This window comes from Macrobrachium nipponense, chromosome 45 (assembly GCF_015104395.2).
Source record: "Macrobrachium nipponense isolate FS-2020 chromosome 45, ASM1510439v2, whole genome shotgun sequence".
NCBI lineage: Eukaryota > Metazoa > Arthropoda > Malacostraca > Decapoda > Palaemonidae > Macrobrachium > Macrobrachium nipponense.
In genome coordinates, this window is record NC_061105.1 from 3,906,950 (window position 1) to 3,929,743 (window position 22,794).

Here is a 22,794-nt window from a genome sequence, read left to right on the forward strand (position 1 = left end):
CCACAGAGCAAAACCATCTTAAATTTAGAGAAGTACTAACAGCCTGGTTATACAGATTTCACATATCATTGTGGAATGAAATAGAATATGAAATTTCAGCCAAAGTTAAGACCTGGGACCTGAGGTCATTCAGCGCTGAAAGGGAATTGTGAGTAAAAGGCTTTAAAGGCGTAACAAGAGGAAAACCTCGCATCTGCACTATGAAACAATTATTGGTTGATACTATTGCAAGTAAGATGGAAGAGAATATAAATGGAAGTACAGTAAAAGGAGTGAAAAGGGTAGCAGCTAGGGGCCGAAGGGATGCTGTACAGAACCTTTAGTAATCCCTACAGTGACACATGGACACATTACATTGTGAAAAAAGTACTGAACTTTGGTGAAGAAATCTCATCTAAATTACAAATTGTTTGACAAACTAGGAGTGAAACACAAGAACCAGTAAAATTCAAGTTTTTATTATAAGCATTCAGAGTAAATTAAGGATTTTCAGTTCATAAAGTAAGCAACAAAATATGTTTTCTTGACAGGCCATTTTTCAATGGTGTTACTTTAAATAAATCATAAATCCTAACCCGTCTACTGTTTGTGGTGAATCAGTTGCATCGAGGCACTTATATATTGTATTAGCGGGATTATCTTTTATTAATAGCAAACCTTAAAACGTGGGTTATAAAACTTCATTATTTCCCCTCCCCCACCCCCTCTCGTTCCTGAAAGTAACGAATATTTTCTAACACTTGGAAGGCTTAGCACCATCCATTGTGTCTGCTGGACAAACAAGATTTGGCCCTTGAAATTTCCTAATACATACAAATTTGAAAAGCTTGAAGCAAACTGTAAAAATTTTCCATAAACAAATGCATTTTTAAACAAAAAAACAATGTATAAACATATAAGAACATAATCATATGATATACACTGCGCTTCATTTGAATTTCTCAATAACCCTCAAAACCTAACGTACAAACATTAAAATCAATAAGGTACATTGTACACGGCCTATAAATTACCATAATGAATTTCCATTATACCCAGATAGTAAGTACGGAATTAAATACTTATAGGCTATATATTCCGAGATCTTTTATATTTTCAGCATGACTAGTTTATTATATTAAAAATAAGGCTTAAACAGTCCATGAAATTAGCATTCACCTAAGTTTAGATCACCATGAATGTCACAACCATTTTATTGTTTTGATAAGTATGATACTGAGGCAAACTCACCTAAATCTTGTAGAGTTGTCTGCCGTTTTTATCATTGGTTATATCCTGTTGCAAGAGCCATTAAATTTCAACATGGCACAAAATACAGATATCTTATCTTTCCCTTCAACTGATTACCCTTGATGGCCAGGAAATATCACGTAATGGAATTCGGAAATGAATGCTTTTTTTCTCCGTGAGACATTACTGCACTTTTCAAGCTATGCATGAATTGATATGTGGTACATTTGATATTGAAAATTGCAAGCTGCTGGTGATGCAACAGTGATAGATGATAGATGCCATATAAAAATCAACTGACATCACATGTGATGTTTCTTACGTCTCAAAATGTAATTTGCACTCATGATTAAATGGAAAATAATTTTAAACAACTATTCCCTATATTTGATTTTAAACGATCAAAAGCTTAAGTTATAATGAGTCATCTCGAATCAACCGTATTCCGTATTACGACAAAACTTGAAATTAAGATTCTTTAACTAAATCTTGTTTTACACTGCACCATGCTTCCTAAAGAAATTTGGTTCAAAAAATAAATCAATCAATGGCTTATCAATGATTTGTCGCTAATGGTAACCAAAGGGTTCGAGTTTGCAGCACACAATATATTAGAAATTACAAGAATTAAAACCTTGTTCTGGAAAAAAAATGCCCACTCGACACTCAAAGGGCACTGTATTGGGAAATTACAGTACTTAAAATCTCAGGTAAAAAACAAAGGAAAATTAAAATTCTCCAGTAAAACCTTCATAAAATTTGACGTACCAAAATAAACAATTTGAACAAACAAAGTAGAAAACGTGGTAACTTTTGGATATCACTTCATCCTGCAGACTCACTCTCATTAACTTTTAATCCCAAGGACTCACTCTCACTAACTTTTAATCCCAAGGACTCACTCTCACTAACTTTTAAACTCTGTTTCACCTTGCTGACACAAGCTCTCCCTCCCTCTTTCCTTGCCCTCAAAAGTCTGTCACTGCAACCAGATGCTGAAATTAGGATTTTCCAAGATGATCATGCAAAGGTAACAGATGGAAGAACAAAGATGCAGATTCCAGCATATCTACATCCTCAACATTCAATCAGGTACAGATCTGGAACATGGCTAGGGTTACAGGCTCAGGTTCAGGTGGGAAACAATCCATTGGTATGGGGAGATCATAACTGAACCATTTTGGCACGGTGGTACGCATTTTTCAGACAGAATTACCTATGAGCGATACCTAGCCTCCTCCCAAAGGATGCTAGAGAGCGACATGGCTCTTTCTGAGGGGTATTATGTTACCCTCATTCTAACCATTTTTGTAATGTCTATGCTTTTGTTCTTATCTTCTGTGCTCGTACCTTCATCCTTTCCACTACTCGATGACTGCGCTCGTGCAGCTTCTTCCAGTTGCTGTTTTCTGTACAGCTGTAGAGATTTCTCTCGGATGGTTCCCTCAATGTGCGGTTCTTGGAGTTCAGTGATAGACACAGTGCCCTGTTCAATGGCTGCCTGCAATTTTGCCTTCTCAGCTTTAATTTCTCTCTGCTTCTGGAGCAACCCTGAGGACCACTGTAAGTTAGAGTAAAACAAGTGAATTCACAAACCAGGAACACAGTACAGTATTTTTATTGAATTCATATTCTGACAAAGCAATTGTAACGTTCTACATTTTCTCACACTGTAAAAGAAAATACATTCTTGTTCTAGGTTTTAAATATGGAAAATTTCATAATTTCTCTAATACTCAATAAGATTATTTGCACCTTTCATTAAGTCAAGTATAATTTCTCATTTACTACTGCTGTATAGAATCCTATTGTTTTACTTTGACCAAGAATCAATGTGCATGTTTATCACATCTACTTTTGGATAGATAAAATCACAAAATAAAGCATGCTTTGTATATACCAGTAAATCCTCCCTCCACAATTCTTGCTGATCTGGGGCTATGTGGACGGCTTTGGAAAAGGTCTTGACAGCTAGTTCGACTTCCCCTAGCCCTAGCTGTGCACGTCCAAGAGTTTGGAGGCCTATCCACCAAGTGGGGTACAATTCCACAGCCTTCTGAGCTGATGTCAATGCTGGGAACACCTCTCCTACCTGACATGACAAACCAAGGAAAATCAGCTTAGCAAATGTCAATAATTAACAATATGAGTTTCTTTAATGATATTCTGAACCTCACCAATTTCAAATCAACCAAATGGCACTGCAAATGGAAATTTAAACTTGAATATCCTTGAAACATATGCAAGCTGACTAAGCAAAATGGTAAAAAAAAAAAAAAAATTAAAACACCCGCTGCCTTGTAGCTAAAATAAAACTCATAGCAAATTGAATAGTGATAAATCTAATATTTAAGTCATGTTTACTTTTTCACAGGCCATTTACATCACATAATCAGAGGGCTAACTTATGAATGAAAATTACAAGGACCAACAGGTTGAAATCTTACCTGCATATAGGCCTGGGCCATCATTTCGTGTAGAGTATGATCATCTGGCGTCAATTCCAAAGCTCCGTTCCACCGGCCAATAGCTGCCCACCACCGACCAGCCTCAGCTAGCATAACTCCTTCATTGCTAAGCCGACGAGCTTTAACCTTAACGTCTTCTAACTCCATCACCTAGAATACATTATATTGGCATTTGTATTAACTATCTATAAATGATGAACATACCTCAGAATGGAACGGAATGGAACGTAAAAGTTAGGCCAAAGGCCAAGCAAGTACTGGGAACTAAGAAGTCATTCAGTACTGAATGGGAAACTGAGAATAAAAAGGTTTTAAAGAAGTAACAGAGGAAAACTTCACAGCTGCACTATGAAACAGTTGTTAGGAGAGGGTGGAGAGGTGGATGGAAGAAAGAAAATATGAACGGAGGCACAATAAAAGGAATGAACGAAGTGCACTTGCAGTGATGGCACTAACCCCTCAGATGCACACCTAGAGAAATGTATTTTTACCACACAATTGTACCCTTGATTTCCTCATTTTTTAAATTGTGTTTTTTGTGATAAGTTATTTCTTTGAATTTTTGTGTATCATTTATTATATATTTATATATATAATATATCTATCTGATATAATATATCTTATCTATATATATATATATATATATCTATATATATATAATTTTTTTTGTAACTTGAAAAATTATGTATGCAATGGCATTTTGAAGGTATCCTTTAGCATTTCTCTAAAAAAGCTACATTCTTTATGCTCACAGAAAGAGTGTTTAGATTTTACATCTTAATAATAAAAAAATTATAATCTGACAGTTACAAAAGTTGAGCTAGAGAGCAATGGGATTCTATAATATTTATGAACTGTATCTTTGTTCCTAAAATAAAAGAAAAATTAAATGAAACAAAACTGCAACAAGATATATTAGTTTTATAAATATCTAATATTCTATTACCACCACCTTTCTCAGATACTGTTAAAAAAAAAAAAAAATTAAAAGCACTCTCACCTTTGGTCGTTTGGCAGCTGTAAGCCAATCAACATCTGGGTCCTTAGCAGAGTCATCTTCTGCCTCCTCGCCTGAAAACACAGCTGGGCGAGGCTTGGCTAATCCAGCTTTTCTCTTCCACCCAAAGGACTGCATCTGTAAAATGCAGGGAATCATGTTGAGTACCAGGCCATCGGGGATAAACATAAAAAACAAAGAAAAGACAATATATCATTCAAATTACCTTGCATATACTGTACCTCACTGTACACACCCTTCTATATATTGTTCTGGCAAAAAAATTTATTTAGCAAACAGTACCTCTATACAGAGCCCTTCCGTAGAATTAACCCTCATCCTTACGTACACTGCCAAAACTTGTCCTACCTAACCTAACTAAAACTTAGGTATAGGTATTGTGACTGAAGTCTAGTGTCTTTCCACTACAAGTTTACGATAACGAGATGCAGAAGGGAACGAACACAGAGAGGTCAGGGTTACTGAAGAAGGCGTTTCTGTAGTAGCTAGTAGTAGGTAGGCTACCTTTACCTAACCTGACCTTCAATGCCATGCCTCAACCTAGCCAGGGGTCTTTGCTCCCCTTGAGCCCCCAGATAAGCTGAGACTCCTCACTTGATTGAGGTCACGACCTATACGCTTGCCTAGCCTTGAGGGTTATAGGCTAGGACGTCATTTAGGAATCGTCACATATACTAACCTTGCCAGGGGGGGTCTTTGCTTCCCCTTCAGCCCCAAATAAGCTGAGACTCCTCGCTTGTCTAGCCTTGAGGTTTACCTAGTAGGACGTCCCTTAGGAATTGTCACATAGCTACACTAACCTTGCCAGGGGGTCTTTGTTCCCCCTGAGCCCCCAAATAAGCAGAGACTCCTCACTTGACTAAGGTCACGCCGACCTATAGGCTTGTCTAGCCTTGAGGGTTATAGGACGTCATTTAGGAATCGACACGTAGCCTAAGAACTTGACAAATCTTAGGTATCTTTAATTCCCTTTACCTGAAAAAGGATGAAGTTAAAAGCAATTGAAATTCAATAACAAACAACAGACCTATTCCATACCAGCACAACCCATCGCACAACCTTAAAACCTATCGAGAAAAATGTTAAAAAAAAAAAAAAAGAAAAATCTCACGCCATTCGTAGTATCTAGCAGGAGGGCCGACCAACCTCCTTCCATCCCCCCACAACTTCCGCCCTTAATTCGCCCCCCATTTTTCCACTTCCACTCGCCTCACCCATAACAGACCTTCCATGGAGGTACTCATACACGCGTCACAACCGTCACCACCATCAAATTAGGCGATATAAGAGGGCGTTTTTCCCACCCATACCTGGGATTCCGAGGGGTCTAGTCACTGGTCTATATTAAACCCTTTACTACGACGTCTACCTCTTCTTCTTCTTCTTTCTGCACAATGTAAACAAAGGATCTCGAACGTTTGGTTTGTTTCACGGAGGACGTACATCGTGCGCTTTTCTTTAGAATTACCTTACTTCATGAGATTGGGACACTTCGTGGCTCCTAGCCAAAGGGTACGTTTCACCGTTATTCACGGTGCTTATAAGGATATGAATGGTATCAATGATACATTTCTCCATTATTCACAGTGCATGTAAGGCTGTGCATGGTTCCAAGGGTAAATTTCGCAATTAAGATGTGAATAGCACCCATTATTTACTATCCACATGATGGTATACATATGTTTCCCCATTTTCCCATTATTCACAGTTCATGTAAGGCTGTCCATGGTTCCAAAGGTTAAATTTCACAATTTACTATCCATATAATGGTATACATATAGTTCACCATTATCTAAAGAGCATAAGGATATGAATGGTACTAAGGGCACGTTTCATTATTATTTACAATGCATATAAGGGTATGCATGATAAATTCACTATTATTCAGAGTATACTGTACATGGTAGGGTACCTACATGTCAAAATTATTTTATGTTGCATGTAAGATTATACATGGTACTACACATCATCATTATTTACGGTACATATAAGAGTACACATGGTACGTATCACCATTGTTTACAGCGTACGTAAGGGTAAGTATGGTACATTTGCACCATTATTTACCGTGCATATAAGGGTATTCATGGTACCTACATTTTAGCATTATTTACAGTGCACGGCATACATACTTCCTAATTTTCTACATCTGACACTGATTAAAAAAGCAAAATCTTATTTTAGAGATGTCGATATATGCAGTATACTCTTCTATAAGACTGTGATTTTCATGAACACAATAGGTATGGCAGGATATTATATAAATCTCCTTTAATCTCTGTAATATTATCATGTGCAAACCTTCACCTTGCTTATCTGCCTCATTAGTTGCTGGGATGCGAACCTTGATCAGTGATAGTGAACTGGTAAGTTGGTTTGGGATAACCATATTGACCCTGTTTAGATACAAAGTCATCTGCATTATTAGATAAAAGGTCTCTGTGCTGAGGTGATGGGAATTACATTTAAAATGCTTATTGTAATGCCGTCTGCGCCCTCGTCCAGACGAAATGTTAAAATTTAATAAGATATATAATCGTTATATATCAAATAACAAGAAGGAATCAGTAGTTTTCCGAATTTTTTTTAACATATTCTGTGTGGTTGTGCCGTTTATATATTACCGAGGAACATAGAAATATATAAAATGAAATGAAGTGTCTATGTGTACGTCATGTGAACATTACGAAATTAATTAGATAAAACAGTCAGAATTATGAGGACAGAAAATTTCAGTTCGAAATGAGAAAGAAGCAGCAGGAAAATTAATCGCTGGAGTAAGACGGGAAATGGAATAAAAACGCGAGAGAAAACTGTTCTCAAATCATGGACAGAGAACAACCAACCTGTAATCAGTTTTATTAGTTTGGACTCTCTGTGCATTCACAGAATAGGACGCAGAATCAGAAAGAGCTGAGTGATACGCTACCGCCATTGTTTGGAGACCAGGAGTTCCACACAAGCAGGGAGGAGGAAGAAGAACCGAGTCACCAGCTGTCAAAATTGCCTTTAGACAATAGCAACGCCTACGCAAGAACCCAGCAGACTACAGGTTAGCCTTGAATTAAGTCTGAAACAGCAAAAATAAATTAAGAATAAGGTTAATTTAGTTATATATAGAGAGATGAAGCCGCTATGTGAGAAAATGAACGAGTTTTAAATACTGTTTTATGAGGAATTATTCTAGGTTTTTTGTAGGTAGGCCATTAATGGCTTTGGCATTTTATGCTAGGTAGACGCGACTTCTTTTTTTAAGTTCGTTAATTTTTCCATTATTAAACCGGTTTAGGTTTTACAAAACTCTAGGATAGAACAGAACACACTTGGGAGACTCTTAGAAGCTTAAGTAAAACCATTATCATGATTACCTAACTTCCTCTCTGTCAAACTGTGGATAGGATCGAATCTATAGGCTACCTACTACCTACGCCATTGAACTACGATGTGAATAAATTATAAATTATGCATAATGATTGCATGCTAATACCTTTCTTTGCGCCGTCAAATAATTATAGGATATTGGGTAATTGTATATAAAAGATTGTAGGGTAGCAGATATGCTGTTAGGCTATGGCCTACATTAGTATAGTTACCTAGGTAGTATGCACCAGATTTCCCCTAGGAGCCCTTAAGGTAGATTTAGATAGCTGTATTAAATTACAGACGGCTATAGTGGCCCTCTAGCTCAGCAACTGCCAATTAACTTGCACAATTGAGAGCCATTAGTAGTACCAGTCCCTCCGGGATGAATGTAAAAGCATAAGCAAAAGATGATAAATATTATAAACATAAACCACATGAGCATGAACAAAACATACGCAAAATGCAGCAAATATCTCCTTCGGCAATTGCCTTGAATCAGGCTGTGGTCGTAGTCTTTTGTTGTACCTTTGTTCTCATTATATATATTAAAAAAATGGTTTGTAACTGAATATTGGTACTGAGTTTTTTTTTTTTCACCTTCAGGCACAGCACAGCAGCAGCAGCGGTTTGGCACAGGTACTCAACTGTGTAGTGGTGCCAGCCGGTGCTCGTTTACTATGGAAATAGCACGTTCACTCTTTGGTGTTCGTGCTCCAGAAGGTTACACTGATGGTTCGACTCATGTCCACGTTGACACAGCCGTAGACGAGGATGAAAATGATGAGGTCTTTCTCCCTGATGCACCAGAGGGACTGTCTACAGGTAAATTATTCTGGATATGTCAGCAGTATTGTCAGCAGTGTTTGTCGTGTGTGTATGAAAGTCAGAAAGTTAGCTATGGCAGTTCATTTTCAGAAAAATATGAACCACCGAACATAAACCATGCAGTTTGTGTTCAAAAGGTCTACGTAATTGGATTTGTCCTAGATGGTGACCCCCAAGGGTTTTCGTAGGTTGTTATCTAGGACTAATATTTCTCATGGGTCATTATCTTTTAAGATATTTATAGTAATTTTGTTTGTTTTTTTACAGTAATCCTCAACGGGCTTGTACTAAACACGCCGCAAAGGTGGATACATACCACATTAAAACCTGTGGAAGTCACTATCAGATCTGGTTTAATGTATCAAAAATAGAAATGTTAGATAATTTCTAAAAGTTTTCAGTGTTAATGGATATCACAAATTCTTGAAAATATTCATTATAGGGAGGTCATATGCGTTATTTCCTATCAGTAAAGTGTTAATTCCACATCCAGTATAAAGATATGATTATGTGCTGTTCTGTATATTATTTCCCATTGTATCTTTGATAGCCAGGGTTCTGGCATCATAATTATTATCCGTTGGAGAGTAAGTGTATCTGAGGAACACACTACCCTCATATCTTAACATTTCAGGTATAAGCATTGGAAGGTCGTGTGGAGGCTTAGGAGAACCATGTGTGGGAGGTCCATTTTCTGCCGTGACCCCTTCAATGTGGCCACAAGATATTCTGACCAGGCTTTCACAACAGGATCAGCACGATGATCCCAATCACCAGCCAGATTACAGGTGAGAAAGCTTGGGGCATGTAATTAGTAGTGTATGTTGTAGAATTAAAATTTAAAGTCTTGTAATTAACACCCAGTTCTGACCAACTTAAAAGTCTTGTAATTAACACCCAGTTCTGACCAACTTGAAACAAAGTACAAATGCACATTGAGGTGTACTGGTTTAGGACCAGAGTGCAGTAGTAATGGCTTGCTATTACACTGTACTATTTAGTTGTAGGTCTTCATTGTAAAACTGGGAAAACTGTTTCAGGTTTGATGAATTTGGGTTTCGTGTGGAAGAAGAAGATGGACCAGAACAAAGCAGCACAAAACTTCTAAGTCAGCCATTTATTGAAGATCCACAGCACAGGTTTGTATGTTGAGCATGACACAGTACTGATGTTACAAAATTTCTTGTTCATTATCGGTGAAAAATTCAAATTCTTTACGGTGTAGTACATGAAGATTTATCTTATGAAAAAATGTATGGGAATGGAAAATTTTGCAAGCACTGTGATGAAAAGAATGTAAAGATTTGTAAAGTTTCAAGATAAATGTCTACGATTTTTTTTAATGGTACTTAACCCCTTCAAAGACTTATTTTTTCAACATAATGTTTCAAAAAGAATCTAATTGTTTTATTGAATTAAATTAAAATATAACTTGTTTAGACTCTATTCTAATTTGATTTCAACAGAAATTGTGATTATTTTATGTAAAATTGTAATTTTTAGAAAACTCCACTGAGACCTTTTTATGGCCAATAACGAGTTATCTCGTATAAATTATAATCATTTTATTCTATCACGAGATATCTCGTATGCTTCGTTTTAGTAATTTTGATGATAGGAATTGAATAAAAATCATATTGATGCTTGATAACATTTTATTTTTCCACTTCATTGTGATAAAAGTATTTTTTCATTTCATTTGAATAAAAAAAAAAAAATTTCACCATTAGAATAAACAAAATCATATATTTCTCTTCATTTGGGTAAAAAAAAAAAAAAAAAAAAAAAATTCACTTCACATAAACCAGTGTATTTCCCAATCATTTTGTATGGTATGATTTGAAGCAGGGGGTTATACACAGACTAACTTCACATATCTCACACATGTAGCGAGACTCTCGTCTGATCGGTTTTCCATTATTATCCCTTTTCTTAGAGCAAACAACACATTGCCTTGTAGGAAATTTCTTTTTGGGTGTAGGAGGAATGTCAATTGGAAAATGCCTTCCTGAATAGCGGGTAGGATTCGCTGAAATAGATGGTCTACCTGGTCTTGTTTGAGGGATTTCAGCATGATACTTCTTCAGAGTTGAATCAATTATTTCCAACCTGAATTTGAGAGATGAACAGCAATTTTCATTACTCATCTTGAAACACTGATATGCATTCCAAAGGGCTAGATCTAGATGATGGAAGAAAACTTTTTTGTAATATTTTTTTGTTCTTTTCCTGGGAACAGGATAATTTGCCAAGTTTTGATCCAACTTATCCACACCACCCATTGTGTGGTTATAGTCTACTACAACTTTGGGCTTCTTTTTCGTACCTCTCCTACTCGCAATTTCGACTTCATCACTATTGTGAACTGTGGAGAGTAGAACAACATCTTTTTTATCCTTCCATCTCATGGCCATAACTTTACCTCTACGATAAGCAGACATTTCCCCCTTCTTCAACTTTTCAGTTTTCAATGAAACTGGCAGGTCTTTTCGATTTATTCTAACAGTGCCATAGCAATCTGTTCTACATTTTACTAGAATATCCACTAACTCAGGACTGGTGTAATAATTGTCTATTGTAAGGCAATAGCCTTTATTCAAAAGAGGTTTCAGTAAAGTCATTACAACCTGTGAGGATTTAGGCAATTCATTGAAATCCTGGTCGAATTGTGTTCCTTTACCTACATAAATAAAAAAACTCCACACACATCCTGTACTCGCTTCACATAACATAAAGAACTTTATGCCGAATCTTGATCTCTTCAATGGGATATATTGTACCCATCCCAATCTTCCTTTATATAGCAAGAGACTCTCATCAATTGAAATATCTTTGTGGGGTGTAGACAGTTCTAAATTTATTTTCTAAGTGCACATAAATAGGATATATCTTATTCAGTTTTGGATTAGGATGCGAATTTGCATCGTATGCTTCATTATCAGAAAAATGCAGGTACTGCCTGATTTTCTTGTATCTTTTGAAAGGCATAGTTTCAGCAAAAATTGGGGTTGTTAAGAAGTGGATTTTTTAGACCAATACAAGGATTCTTCTGGCTTCTTCACAATTCCTTTCAAAGTATTTAGTGCTAAGAAAACTCTGAGTTCAGGTGGAGTTACAGGATGCCACGTATTTGGGTCTGCATTGCATTGCTCAGCAAATCTATTGGTTTCAGTGCAAATAAGTTCAATCAGTTCATCATCAAAAAATACATGGAAAAAATCTAAAGGCGACATACTTTCAATATTCCCTGGGATATTGAGACCTGTTGTTCCTGTGAATGGAAATCGAGGGGGTGGAGGGTCAGTAGAATCTGCGATTCTCCTCCATTGTGTTTCATCCATTACTGTATCTGTATCTGTATTGGTATCGCTGTCATCGTCACTGGAATCATCCAAGCTTGAATCGTCGCCTTCTGAGCCAGAACTTTCAAGCTCTGTAAATGATTCCTCAGTATCACTGTTGTCATGGTAATTTGCCATAACTGGGCTAAAATAAAAAATAAATAAAAGGCTAGAATAATTAATAAATAGTCAAGATACTAACAAATTACTCGACAATATATCATATAAACAGTCTAAAATAAAAAAAAAGAACAATGAAACTTACCTAAAACGTGAAAATGAAGAAATACAGAAGATTCTAAAAGTCACCACTGGAGAGCTAGTAAAATAGTGCGTACTCATCGTAAAAAAAGGAAAAAAAAAATCCTTGGAAAAAATTATACTTGACGTATCACAAAATGGTCAAGAGACAAAGAAACGACACGAAATCATCATAATAAGTCAATAATATAACATATAAACAGTCTTAGATGACAAATAAACAACCAAATTTACTTAGAACTGGCGAAAATACGATATAAAATACGTACAAACGAACGAACAACCTCTCAAGATCACCGGTTACTCTATATACCACAAAATACTCATGGGGTTAGCTAACAAGACACAACAGCAACACGATGAATCAATAATATAACATATAATCAGTCTAAGATGACAAATAATGCAACCAAACTTACCTAATTAGGCAAAAATACGCAAAAAACAAAAAAAACAAAGGTCAAAGATGGCAGCTGAAGTGCTACTAATGACGCGTCGTCTGCGCGAAAAAATACAGAAAATTATCGTTGGTAACTCACGACTTCCAGCAGCAAATACCACTGCCAAACGTATGATATAGGACGAGATATCTCGGAGAAGCCTGCTGTAACAATACTGAGCCACGAGAAATCTCGTATTAGCCCAATATTCACGTTTAACTTTTCAACGAGATATCTCGTGGTAAGTCCAAAATATTTAGCACACTGATAACGATATATCTCGGGTTAATCTTGTAAGGGGTTAAAGGACCTTAGCCTCTATGTTTTAAATTTTTTTACCTAAAACAGTAATACGTACCACATAAGTATCATCTCTCGGGTATCTTTGTCCTCTGGCTCACTTGGCACGAGAGGATTAATTATGGGGTTGCGTTCACGTTCAGGTTATTTCTGAACCCCTTACATGGCCTTTATCAATAAAACCTTAACCATTTTTAAAAGTAAATACTTTTATAGGTTGCAGTGGATAGCTTACTTGGAATTCAGCCACAGTGATGAAGTAGGAGAATTGACATGGGATCATGTAGATGTCCGCTTGCCAAGAACGGACAAGTTGAGAGGAATGGTTCGGGCAGGAGTACCTCATTCTCTTCGTCCGCAGCTGTGGATGAGGCTGTCTGGTAAGGAATTCGTCGACATCGATGTTGTTATCATTATATCAAGCATTTTCTAGCTCATGAATTTACAGTGTATGATGTCATTGCCATGTCACATTTGACAAGAATTTTTTCAACGAAAAATTGGGATGGATTTCAACCGTAGTTTTTATATAATGCAGGTGCTCTTCAGAAACAGCAGCAGTCTGATATATCATACCGAGAAGTTGTAAAAGCATCCAGCAATGATGCTCTGATGACTAGCAAGCAGATCGAAAAGGATCTCCTCCGCACCATGCCTACCAATGCCTGCTTCTCTCAGCTTACATCAACAGGCATTCCACGTCTGAGACGTGTTCTCCGTTCGCTTGCCTGGCTCTATCCTGATATTGGGTGAGTTTTACTCTGGTAACGTTGTTGTGTGAAAGATTTTCACCGGTGTGATGAACTTACTCATACATTTTGCAATGCATTATCAGTATGAAAGCACAGATGTTCTATTGACTGTTTTTTTTTTATACTGGGTGAACCTTGTACAACAATCTTTTATCTCAAGTTCTATAGAATTTGAATTTTACATCAAGCCTTGCCAAAATTACTGGGACATTGACCATAATGAAATTTTTAAGAAATAGTGTAGTCCCTCCATTTTTTGTAGTTTTTTTTTTAATTGGAATTCTGGGTAATTTTGTATTAGAGTATACCACTAACTTATTTTTTCATGAAATCTAGTCTTGTAACCCTTTTATGATGTAATAGTAATTTATGTTTAGAAAAGTCCGCACATCTAGCGAGTGACAACTCAAAAACTTTATAAACTTTTAGAGGTATATAGACGGTACGTATAAGTATTTTCAAGAATATCCGAAAAACTCCATAGACATAAAAAAACTTATCTTTGTTATTTCAAACATATGCTGGAACTGTTCTGCCAGCTTCAGAATATAGTTTCTGTTAAAAAAAGGTTGACATATAATGATCTTTATATATAAAATTGAGCATTTTAAATTTGTCTACAATACTTTGCTTTCTACAAATTTTTCAAGAGTCCTGCATAACACTTGTTCTCTTTTCAATAGCAAGTGGCTATGTCTCGTTCAATAATTATTATTAATAACAAATGGCTGTGTCTTTAAGCTGTGGAGTAAAGATGAAAATGCTTTGAAATCATTTCTTTCTTTCACTGTCAACTGATCATCTTGTAATATTGCTTCTTGTATAATTCTCTATTTGTAAAGTAGATGCACTCTAAACATTTGTCTGAGCTTTGTAACAATGATCTAACCCTTTGTCATGCTGCATGATGTCTACTAACTGGGATGCATGCCAGGTACTGCCAAGGGACAGGGATGATTGCTGCATCTCTCCTACTTTTCTTAGAAGAAGAAGAGGCATTCTGGGTTATGTGTACAATTGTAGAAGACCTCCTTCCTGCCTCCTACTACTCTTCCACACTCTTGGGTAAGGTCGTCTGTCAATCAGCGTTTCCCTTTTCTCTTATTTAAGAAGTCAAGTTTAAGCAGTTGTGGAGCATATCCTGCTGTATATGAACTGAAAAATGGTATCCCAAAGGGAAGTGTTTTGAGCGGCACATCTGTCCTCCTTGCAATAAAATTAGCACAGATCAGTAACCAGGTATACTGTCAAAATATAATATGTCTGATTCTACACACCCTCAAACTTACAATGTGCCCAGTGTATTCTGAATATTGCCTTCACAAAAATAAATCTGCTTGGGCCTCTTTAGTAGGTTTTCAAGCTTCTGCAGAAAGAACAAAAGTAGTATGCATGTTTTATGAAGATGCCAGTTGGAATAAGACATTTGGAAGGAAATTATCCTACAGCTTGTGTTTGTGTTTCAGGCAAAATATGTAGTACTAGTAGGCAACACAATAGAAAATACTGTAATAGGTGTTTGTAGAAAACTTGATTTGCTAAATTTAAAATGTAAAAACATCAACCCTAATTATGACCATTATTGCAACTTCTTACAGCTAAGGTTGATTTCCAAACCTTGAAGCTTAGTTTCATAAATAAGATCATCTTTGTTTTACAGGTGTACAAGCTGACCAACGCGTTCTTGCTGCTTTGGTGGCTACTCATTTACCAGGTGTTGAGTCAGTTGTTCGAGAACACGACATAGAACTCTCCCTCATCACTCTTCATTGGTTTGTGACTGTTTTTGCTTCAGTGCTGCACATGAAGATTCTCCTTCGGGTGTGGGACTTGTTTTTCCTCGATGGGTCAATTGTTCTCTTCCAAGTAACTTTAGCAATGCTTAAGATCAAAGGTATGAAAGGTCATTGTTTTGCCATTTCTTTTATCTTTATTTTAGAACGTAATCAATTGCCAGTATTTTAGTTATCAATTGCCAGGTTATTAATGTTTTTTTTTTTAAAGTACAAACTATAATTTAAACTAAGAGTAGATGGTCTTACATGTGATTACAAGACAGGGATGATGAATGATTTTTTTGAAGTATGCATTTCAAGACATACTGTAGTACATTTGCCTTGACGATAATTGATTTGCAGGGTCAAGTTAGAGCAGAGCCTTTAAATCTCCATAGCATGTACCATTAAATTGTCAAAAACAAGAATTTCTTGGAACCATCACTAATTTATACATTGTCTAAAGGAACTTCTATTTATATTGACATTCCAGTGTTTGTTTGATCCAACATAAAAAAAATATAACACATTTCTCTCATTCTTATATTCAATTTTATATCGACTTAACAAGTTTTAAAGATTTGTTTCTTCATTACAGAGGCTGAGCTTCGTAGTTTGGAGAATTCAGCGCAAATATTCAATGCACTGTCCGACATTCCTGGCGATGTGGATGATGTGGAATGCTTATTCAGAGTAAGTTCTATTAATGTTTGTGAACTTTATTTGAAGTGCAGTGTGTTCTTGATGTATATGATATGATTTAACCCTTTTGCTTACTGATGACTTTTTAGCTTACTGATGATGTACGTACACAAATGCTAAAAAAATTGGTACAAACTTGTAGCCAAGATGATAATTTTTGACTATGTACCACTGTCTTTTATGAAAAAAGTAATACTATTTTGTCTACTTTCACGACTCTGAAAGTTTTGTTGATTAAACTTGAGTATGTATGCCTTTTCCTTTTTTGGTTGTGGAGAGATTTATGAAATTTATGTTGAAGATTATAAAGGATTTTGAACCATATTTTTTCCTCAGGTGATGGAGAGTGTTTGTGGTAGCTTGACAGACGTTATGGTGGAGACCCATCGCCGGAGACACCTAGCTTACTTGATGGCTGACCATGGCGCTCTGATAAATCCAGATCACTCTACAAATTTACCCAAGCAACAGCTGAACAGGTGAGAGTCAAAACAGACAACATACTGTAGCGCTTGAAGCTATAAAATAATTCTTATCTGTAAATCATTTATAGGTTTTTTTCATTGGGATTTATTTTATGGGCTTGGATAAGTGAAAATATGCAAGATATAGTTGGAAGTTATTTCAAGAAATGTATCTACATTTAAAATTATAATAACCATCATAGGTCAGTCTCATTTAAAAAGTTTGAAATAGATATATATTGAAAAGATTTGGGATGTGCAACCATATTCCTTCACTTCTCATTGCCAGTTCTGTGAAACAGCAAAAATTATGGCATGAAATATTAAGTACTTCTGAAGGTTTTAGATTGTTATGCATGCTAATGTAACATTTAATTCTAGGTGTGATTTGCTGATGTAGCCCTCTCGGAGAGAAAATGATTTGTAATTTTGTGGTGGAACTTACCCTCTGTCATTAGCTTTATCTGCGGCTACTTAGCGCGGGTTTAACAAGCGTTAAAATTGAACAATCGTTAACAAATGCTCCGAATAATTATCCCCACCCTTTGGAGGGTGGAGGTAGACACAGAGAAAGTAAATGAGAAGAGTGTAATTACCTTAAAAAGTGGATTTTATCATAAAAATCATTATTTTCCCTTCATTTCAAAACACTACAGCTATTTAACAAATATAAAGGTCTTTAGTGGCCTTTAGTGTTGGTATTATCTTTATTATTTGCAATTTGAACCTTATCTTCTGTTTGAATTTTCCTTGCAGACGTCAAGTAACAAAGAACAAATCCATGTTAGAACTTATTCTCTTTGGAGAGGATGGCAGTGCAGACGACATGCGGAACAAAAATATTCGGCAGACCGAGCTGTTGGTAGATCTTCGAGAGGCTGTACTTCAGGTTGGAAGGCATTTTCAGGTAAAGTGTTTGTTGGTATCCAGAGAATTCTTATTACATTAACTAGTTACAAAAGTCCACAAGATCTACGGACTTTTTTTCAGTTATTAATGGCTTTATTGAGCTGACAAGCAATGATATGTTCTAAGAGTTGGTTTCTTGATTCACTAAGCGGGATTTGTGAAAAATGATTGCAGCACATTATAGTCAGCACCAAGCTTAAAGATTGCATGCAAAAATAAGCAGATTAATGCACTATACTGGAGACGACATTCGATATCGATACATGAAAGGGCGGTATGTTGCATATTTGTGTAATAGAAATTTAGATACAGCTTAGATACAGTTATGTTATTATATCTTCATTTTTCTTACGCTACTAGTTTAGGTGTCATATATTTGTAGATAAATCTCTTAAATTGAAGGTTAATGTGAACTACAGGTTATTTTTGGTTAATAACTAATGTGGAATTGCTGTTAGCTTTAAGATATCTAGAAAACATTCAAGTGTAGGCTATGATGTACGTAGGGGCTTTTTTACGTAACAGACTTTTTTTACTTATCGGAAAGCCAGACCCTCAAAGTGACTGTTAACTTGCCTTCCTGATGTACAAGTGGTATCAATATTATTCCTGTTATTAGGACTGATGCTTCAGTGGCTGTTCCTTTCAAGCTGTATTCTTTACAGGGCGTTGAGCCGTCCTTTGGATCTATAACACTTGCGCCTGACTACTCTTTGGAATCTCATGCACAAGATCTGCCGGAATTCTTGGCAACTGCTAGGTCAAGACACAGGAGGGCAAAGGCTTTACTGGGTATGTAATATTAAATCTTTGAGTGAATTTATTATGGTTCTGAGTACTACAGTACTTCTGTAAAATGACTGTATCTAATAATCTCTGTAGTTTTTCATATTGCCAACTCTGTCTTCATAACCTGCTTTTGCTGTTATTTTTCTCATTGCTTTAATGATCTGAATGTATTGGTATGTATCATACAGTGTACTATAATGTACTTGAAAAATTTTAAGAGGAGGATGTTAAGTAGCTGTTGAACTTACCATGGTATATGAAGTAACAACAGTACAGATGTAAATCAACACATCTCATTCCAGATTTTGAACGACATGACGACGATGAACTGGGTTTTCGAAAAAATGATATAATTACGATCGTATCACAGCGTGATGAGCACTGTTGGATTGGTGAATTGAATGGCCTGAGAGGTAATATCAGTGTACAATCAACTTTATATCTGAAGTTGATTGCCCCTTTTTCGGCAGCGTGTCGGATAAGTTTTTTTTTTTTTAGTTATTTAAGGTAACTGCAAAGTATCAAGTCCGTGTCTGTCACCATTCAGGATGTATGGTGAGAGGGACAGACTTGGAACTTTTCTGAAACAAGAAATCAGTGAGAACATCACCATCAATACAGATAATGATTGAACAAATACACATTTTACACTGCCAAAAAAGGGATGATAAATGTATCATTTTTTAATTAAGTTTTTCCAGTTAACTCACTAAAATTGCAATTGCTTGTTAGTGTGGGATCACATGGTAAGATAAAACCTAACTCTGGTATAATATAGAAGCAAGTACCATAATGAAGAGTGACCCACATTCTTCCTTAACTTGTAACAGAGAAATAGATGTCCAAAGAGAAAGCCTAGGTATCTTAAACAGCATCAACATAATGAGGATTTTTAAATTAGCTTCAACTTCATGGGGTTGGACAAAGCAAGTTTTTATGTAAATAATATAAACTAAAATAATACATGTAGAGAATGGATGTGTATACATACTGCAATATGAATTAAATGGTATCTTTTGTTAATGAAACCAGCATAAAATGACATAGTGTATACCCAGGTTAAGATTTGTAATATTTACTGACATTCCTTTCTCTTGTAGTTGATCTCATAATGTTTGAAGATTATAATGAGCAACCATGTAATTGAGGCTAAAGAAGACTGTTTTCTCATACTAAAGCTTGATAATTTCTATGGAAATACTTTTAAAACTTTTAAGCTTTATAATAACTACTGACCTTGTAAGGCTGAAGGATTTCAAGCACAAATAGTTATGTCAAAATTTACTACACAAGAACAGGGTCCTTTTTAGTCAGCATAATGATTAACTATAGCATTTTGCAATGTATAAACCATGAAAATAAAACCTCTGGACTTCAGGATGGTTTCCAGCAAAGTTTGTAGAGATGCTGGACGAACGAAGCAAAGAATACAGCCGTGCTGGAGACGATGCAATCAACGCAATTGTAACGGACCTTGTTCGTGGAACCCTCTGCCCAGCTATCAAGGGGATTCTCCTACATGGAATGCATCGGACATCACTCCTAGGTCGGGTTTTGTTGCTGGATTTCTCTCCTTGCTAATTTAATTATTCAACAGCAAGTTAAGATCACATGAATTAATACCATGTACTACTCCTACCTGAGTCCATGAATGCTGGAACATGTCTCTGTTTTTTGTAGATTTGTGCAGTCCATTTTAATATTGCAATTTTATCCAATGAATTTGTTTTTGTTCATTTGAAAATAATTATTGTTGTAGTATTTTATCAGTTTGCAATAAGGTATGTATTCTGGATTTTTTTAGCCCAAGCATGTTATTATACATTTTACAATACCCTCTGCCAAATAACTTTTAAATTCCTTATACTTATTTTTTTATATTTAAAACCCTTTGTTACATTTCTATGATTGTTGCATGTTTGCTACTGTTGCCATACATTGTTAATGAGGTGGAGTAATTTGTGTATTCATATTTAGGCGGTCCTTGCCATCCATGGCTATTCATTGAGGAAGCAGCAGCTCGTGAAGTAGAACGCGACTTCTCATCAGTGTATTCACGGCTCGTTCTCTGCCGCACTTTTAGGTTGGACGAGGATGGCAAAGTCCTCACGCCAGAAGAGGTTAGTACTTTTGCTTACAGATATATGTAGTATATATAGTACTAGAATGCTTTTGCACTTCACATTTAATAACAGCATTGCCACATGGGGGCACTTCGGCCCCTGGCATTCCTCTTATGTACCTCTTCATATTCTGCACCTCTATCTTACTCTCCACCTACTCATAGTAATGGTTTCATTATGGAACTGCGAGGTTTTCCTCCTGTTGCGCATTGAAAACCTCCTTACTCTCAATTTCCCTTTTAGTGCTGAATGACCTCATAGGTCCCAGTACGTGGCCTTTGGTCTGAAATGTTTTAATTCCATTCCATTAACAGCATAGCAATTAAAAGTTTTCCTTGAGGATTCTTACTTACTTGAACTAAATTGTGTGAAGAATTTTAATCAATTGACCTCGACACAAATTTCAGCTCCTGTACCGATGCGTTCAATCAATCAATGTAAGCCACGATGCAGTTCACGCCCAGATGGACGTTAAACTTCGGTCGTTGATTTGTCTTGGATTAAATGAACAGGTGGGTAGTTTCTATGTAATCACTTCTGTAGTGCTTGTTGTCACCATAATACACTTGCCAGTGTGTCTTGTGGTAGCCTACATCACATTTATTGCTCTCATTTTACCCATTTGAGTCCAACTTGTTGAGCTAGCCCACTTTTGGGATTATATACGTAATGATTTATTCTTCCTAGAATTCAGAAATTGATGATGTTCATTCCCTCTCTTAAGGTACTGCATCTGTGGCTGGAAGTACTTTGTTCAAGCGCTGACATAGTGGAACGCTGGTACCAACCTTGGTCATTTCTCCGTTCGCCCGGATGGGTCCAGATAAAGTGTGAGCTTCGAGTTCTGGCACAATTTCCCTTCACTCTGAATCCTGACTGGGAGCTTCCTCCACCTCCTAATCAAGACCAGAGACCACTAAGGGAAGGTGTTCGGGACATGCTGGTTAAACACCACTTGTTTTCGTGGGATCTGTAGCACACGACAAATGCCGTAATCATATGTATTGTACCGCAGTACAGATGTTCATGAGAGCAAGTGGACCGAGATGTGAAATCCATATATCATGGCGACAGAGCCAAAACTTATTTTGACAGTATTTTTGTAGTATCTAATATTTGTGAGTCAGTATGAAGATATATGCTTGCTTTTAGTTGAGAACATCCAGGAATGTAGATTTCATTTTGTCAACTTTGGAAATATTACTGAACTTCCAGTATAATAGCAAGAATGTGGGGATTTGTGTTTTTGACAAACACGTAGAGCTAAGCACAGTTCTTAATGTTTTATGCAATTTGTTTTGCCACTTCTTAGACTTCAGTCTTATTTATTAAACTTGAGCTGGTTTTCTCAGACTTTTTTCCAGTTTTATTCTGCACGTTATGCTATTTTTTATATTTGCCTATTTATTTTGTGAAAAACTGAAGCAAGATTGCTTTGCCCTACAAAAATGACTTCCATATTTATTAATTCTCTGACCTGTGACTTAACTTACTGTGCCTTTTTCTGAATATTTGCTAATTTGCTTCAGTAATTGAGTATCAGTACAATGTAATTTATTATGTGAAAATACATTTGCTAAGTGAATTCAAGAACACTCCTTTCTCTTTTTGGTCCTCAGTCCCACCATTTGTCTCTCCCTTTAGGAGATGCACCCTACAGTATACCATGTAAGGCAAACTGTAACAGGCATTTATATACTTATGTATTTGCTTGCTGAAGTTTAATGAGAAAACCGTCACATCTCAAGAATCATAAAAGTTACCTGAAGGACTGAAACTTACAGCAAGATAAAGTTGAAGTTGAACAATGAGGTGAGAGGGAGCTAAATATAAACAGCAGCCATCGAATCATTAAAAGCCCTCTTACCTAAGTGTTCTAAGAACATAAGGAAGGAGGGTTCTCTAGTAATGCCTATAGGTCACATTCCCCCGTTAAGGTGCTCTGAAGTATCCATCATATCTGGAGCAGATGACAAAGCAGGGGTAGGCAATGATGTACTACAGCATGTGCTTGCCTACAAAAACACTGCATGC

General features: G+C 36.3%; 2 protein-coding genes across 6 annotated transcripts; one reads left to right on the forward strand and one right to left on the reverse strand.

The window, feature by feature from the left end:
• Nucleotides 1-442: 442 nt before the first annotated feature.
• Nucleotides 443-6,145, reverse strand: LOC135214304 (tetratricopeptide repeat protein 33-like). 5 transcript variants are annotated; one of them, XM_064248460.1, is made up of 5 exons: nucleotides 6,027-6,145; nucleotides 4,699-4,833; nucleotides 3,678-3,848; nucleotides 3,131-3,322; nucleotides 443-2,791 (listed from the first exon to the last, which is right to left on the reverse strand). In XM_064248460.1, exons 2-5 carry the CDS (start codon nucleotides 4,831-4,833, stop codon nucleotides 2,513-2,515), a joined length of 777 nt encoding a protein of 258 aa, XP_064104530.1. In that variant the 5' UTR covers nucleotides 6,027-6,145; the 3' UTR covers nucleotides 443-2,512. The 5 variants fall into 5 exon arrangements, with proteins under 5 accessions (XP_064104530.1, XP_064104531.1, XP_064104529.1 ...); XM_064248461.1 differs by having other exon boundaries at nucleotides 5,942-6,071; XM_064248459.1 differs by having other exon boundaries at nucleotides 5,931-6,057.
• A 1,478-nt stretch (nucleotides 6,146-7,623) lies between these two features.
• LOC135214305 (small G protein signaling modulator 3 homolog) lies at nucleotides 7,624-22,353 on the forward strand. The gene is made up of 17 exons (XM_064248463.1): nucleotides 7,624-7,768; nucleotides 8,683-8,901; nucleotides 9,539-9,692; nucleotides 9,945-10,043; nucleotides 13,463-13,626; nucleotides 13,785-13,995; nucleotides 14,933-15,063; nucleotides 15,659-15,892; nucleotides 16,372-16,466; nucleotides 16,812-16,954; nucleotides 17,696-17,846; nucleotides 18,514-18,640; nucleotides 18,940-19,050; nucleotides 20,016-20,183; nucleotides 20,615-20,757; nucleotides 21,168-21,272; nucleotides 21,485-22,353. The coding sequence occupies exons 2-17, from the start codon at nucleotides 8,757-8,759 to the stop codon at nucleotides 21,734-21,736; spliced, it is 2,433 nt and encodes an 810-aa protein (XP_064104533.1). The 5' UTR covers nucleotides 7,624-7,768; nucleotides 8,683-8,756; the 3' UTR covers nucleotides 21,737-22,353.
• The last annotated feature ends 441 nt before the right edge of the window (nucleotides 22,354-22,794 follow it).

Bases quoted from the DNA above. Each gene is read 5' to 3' on its own strand.
- LOC135214304 (XM_064248456.1), bottom strand. From the start codon at position 5,872: ATGGAAGGAGGTTGGTCGGCCCTCCTGCTAGATACTACGAATGGC. The intron at 4,834-5,827 runs GTGAGATTTTTC...TGCATTTTACAG, and splicing joins TGCTAGATACTACGAATGGC to ATGCAGTCCTTTGGGTGGAA. The intron at 3,849-4,698 runs GTGAGAGTGCTT...AATGTATTCTAG, and splicing joins CAGCTGCCAAACGACCAAAG to GTGATGGAGTTAGAAGACGT.
- LOC135214305 (XM_064248463.1), top strand. From the start codon at position 8,757: ATGGAAATAGCACGTTCACTCTTTGGTGTTCGTGCTCCAGAAGGTTAC. The intron at 13,996-14,932 runs GTGAGTTTTACT...GATGCATGCCAG, and splicing joins TGGCTCTATCCTGATATTGG to GTACTGCCAAGGGACAGGGA. The intron at 20,184-20,614 runs GTCGGGTTTTGT...ATTCATATTTAG, and splicing joins GCATCGGACATCACTCCTAG to GCGGTCCTTGCCATCCATGG.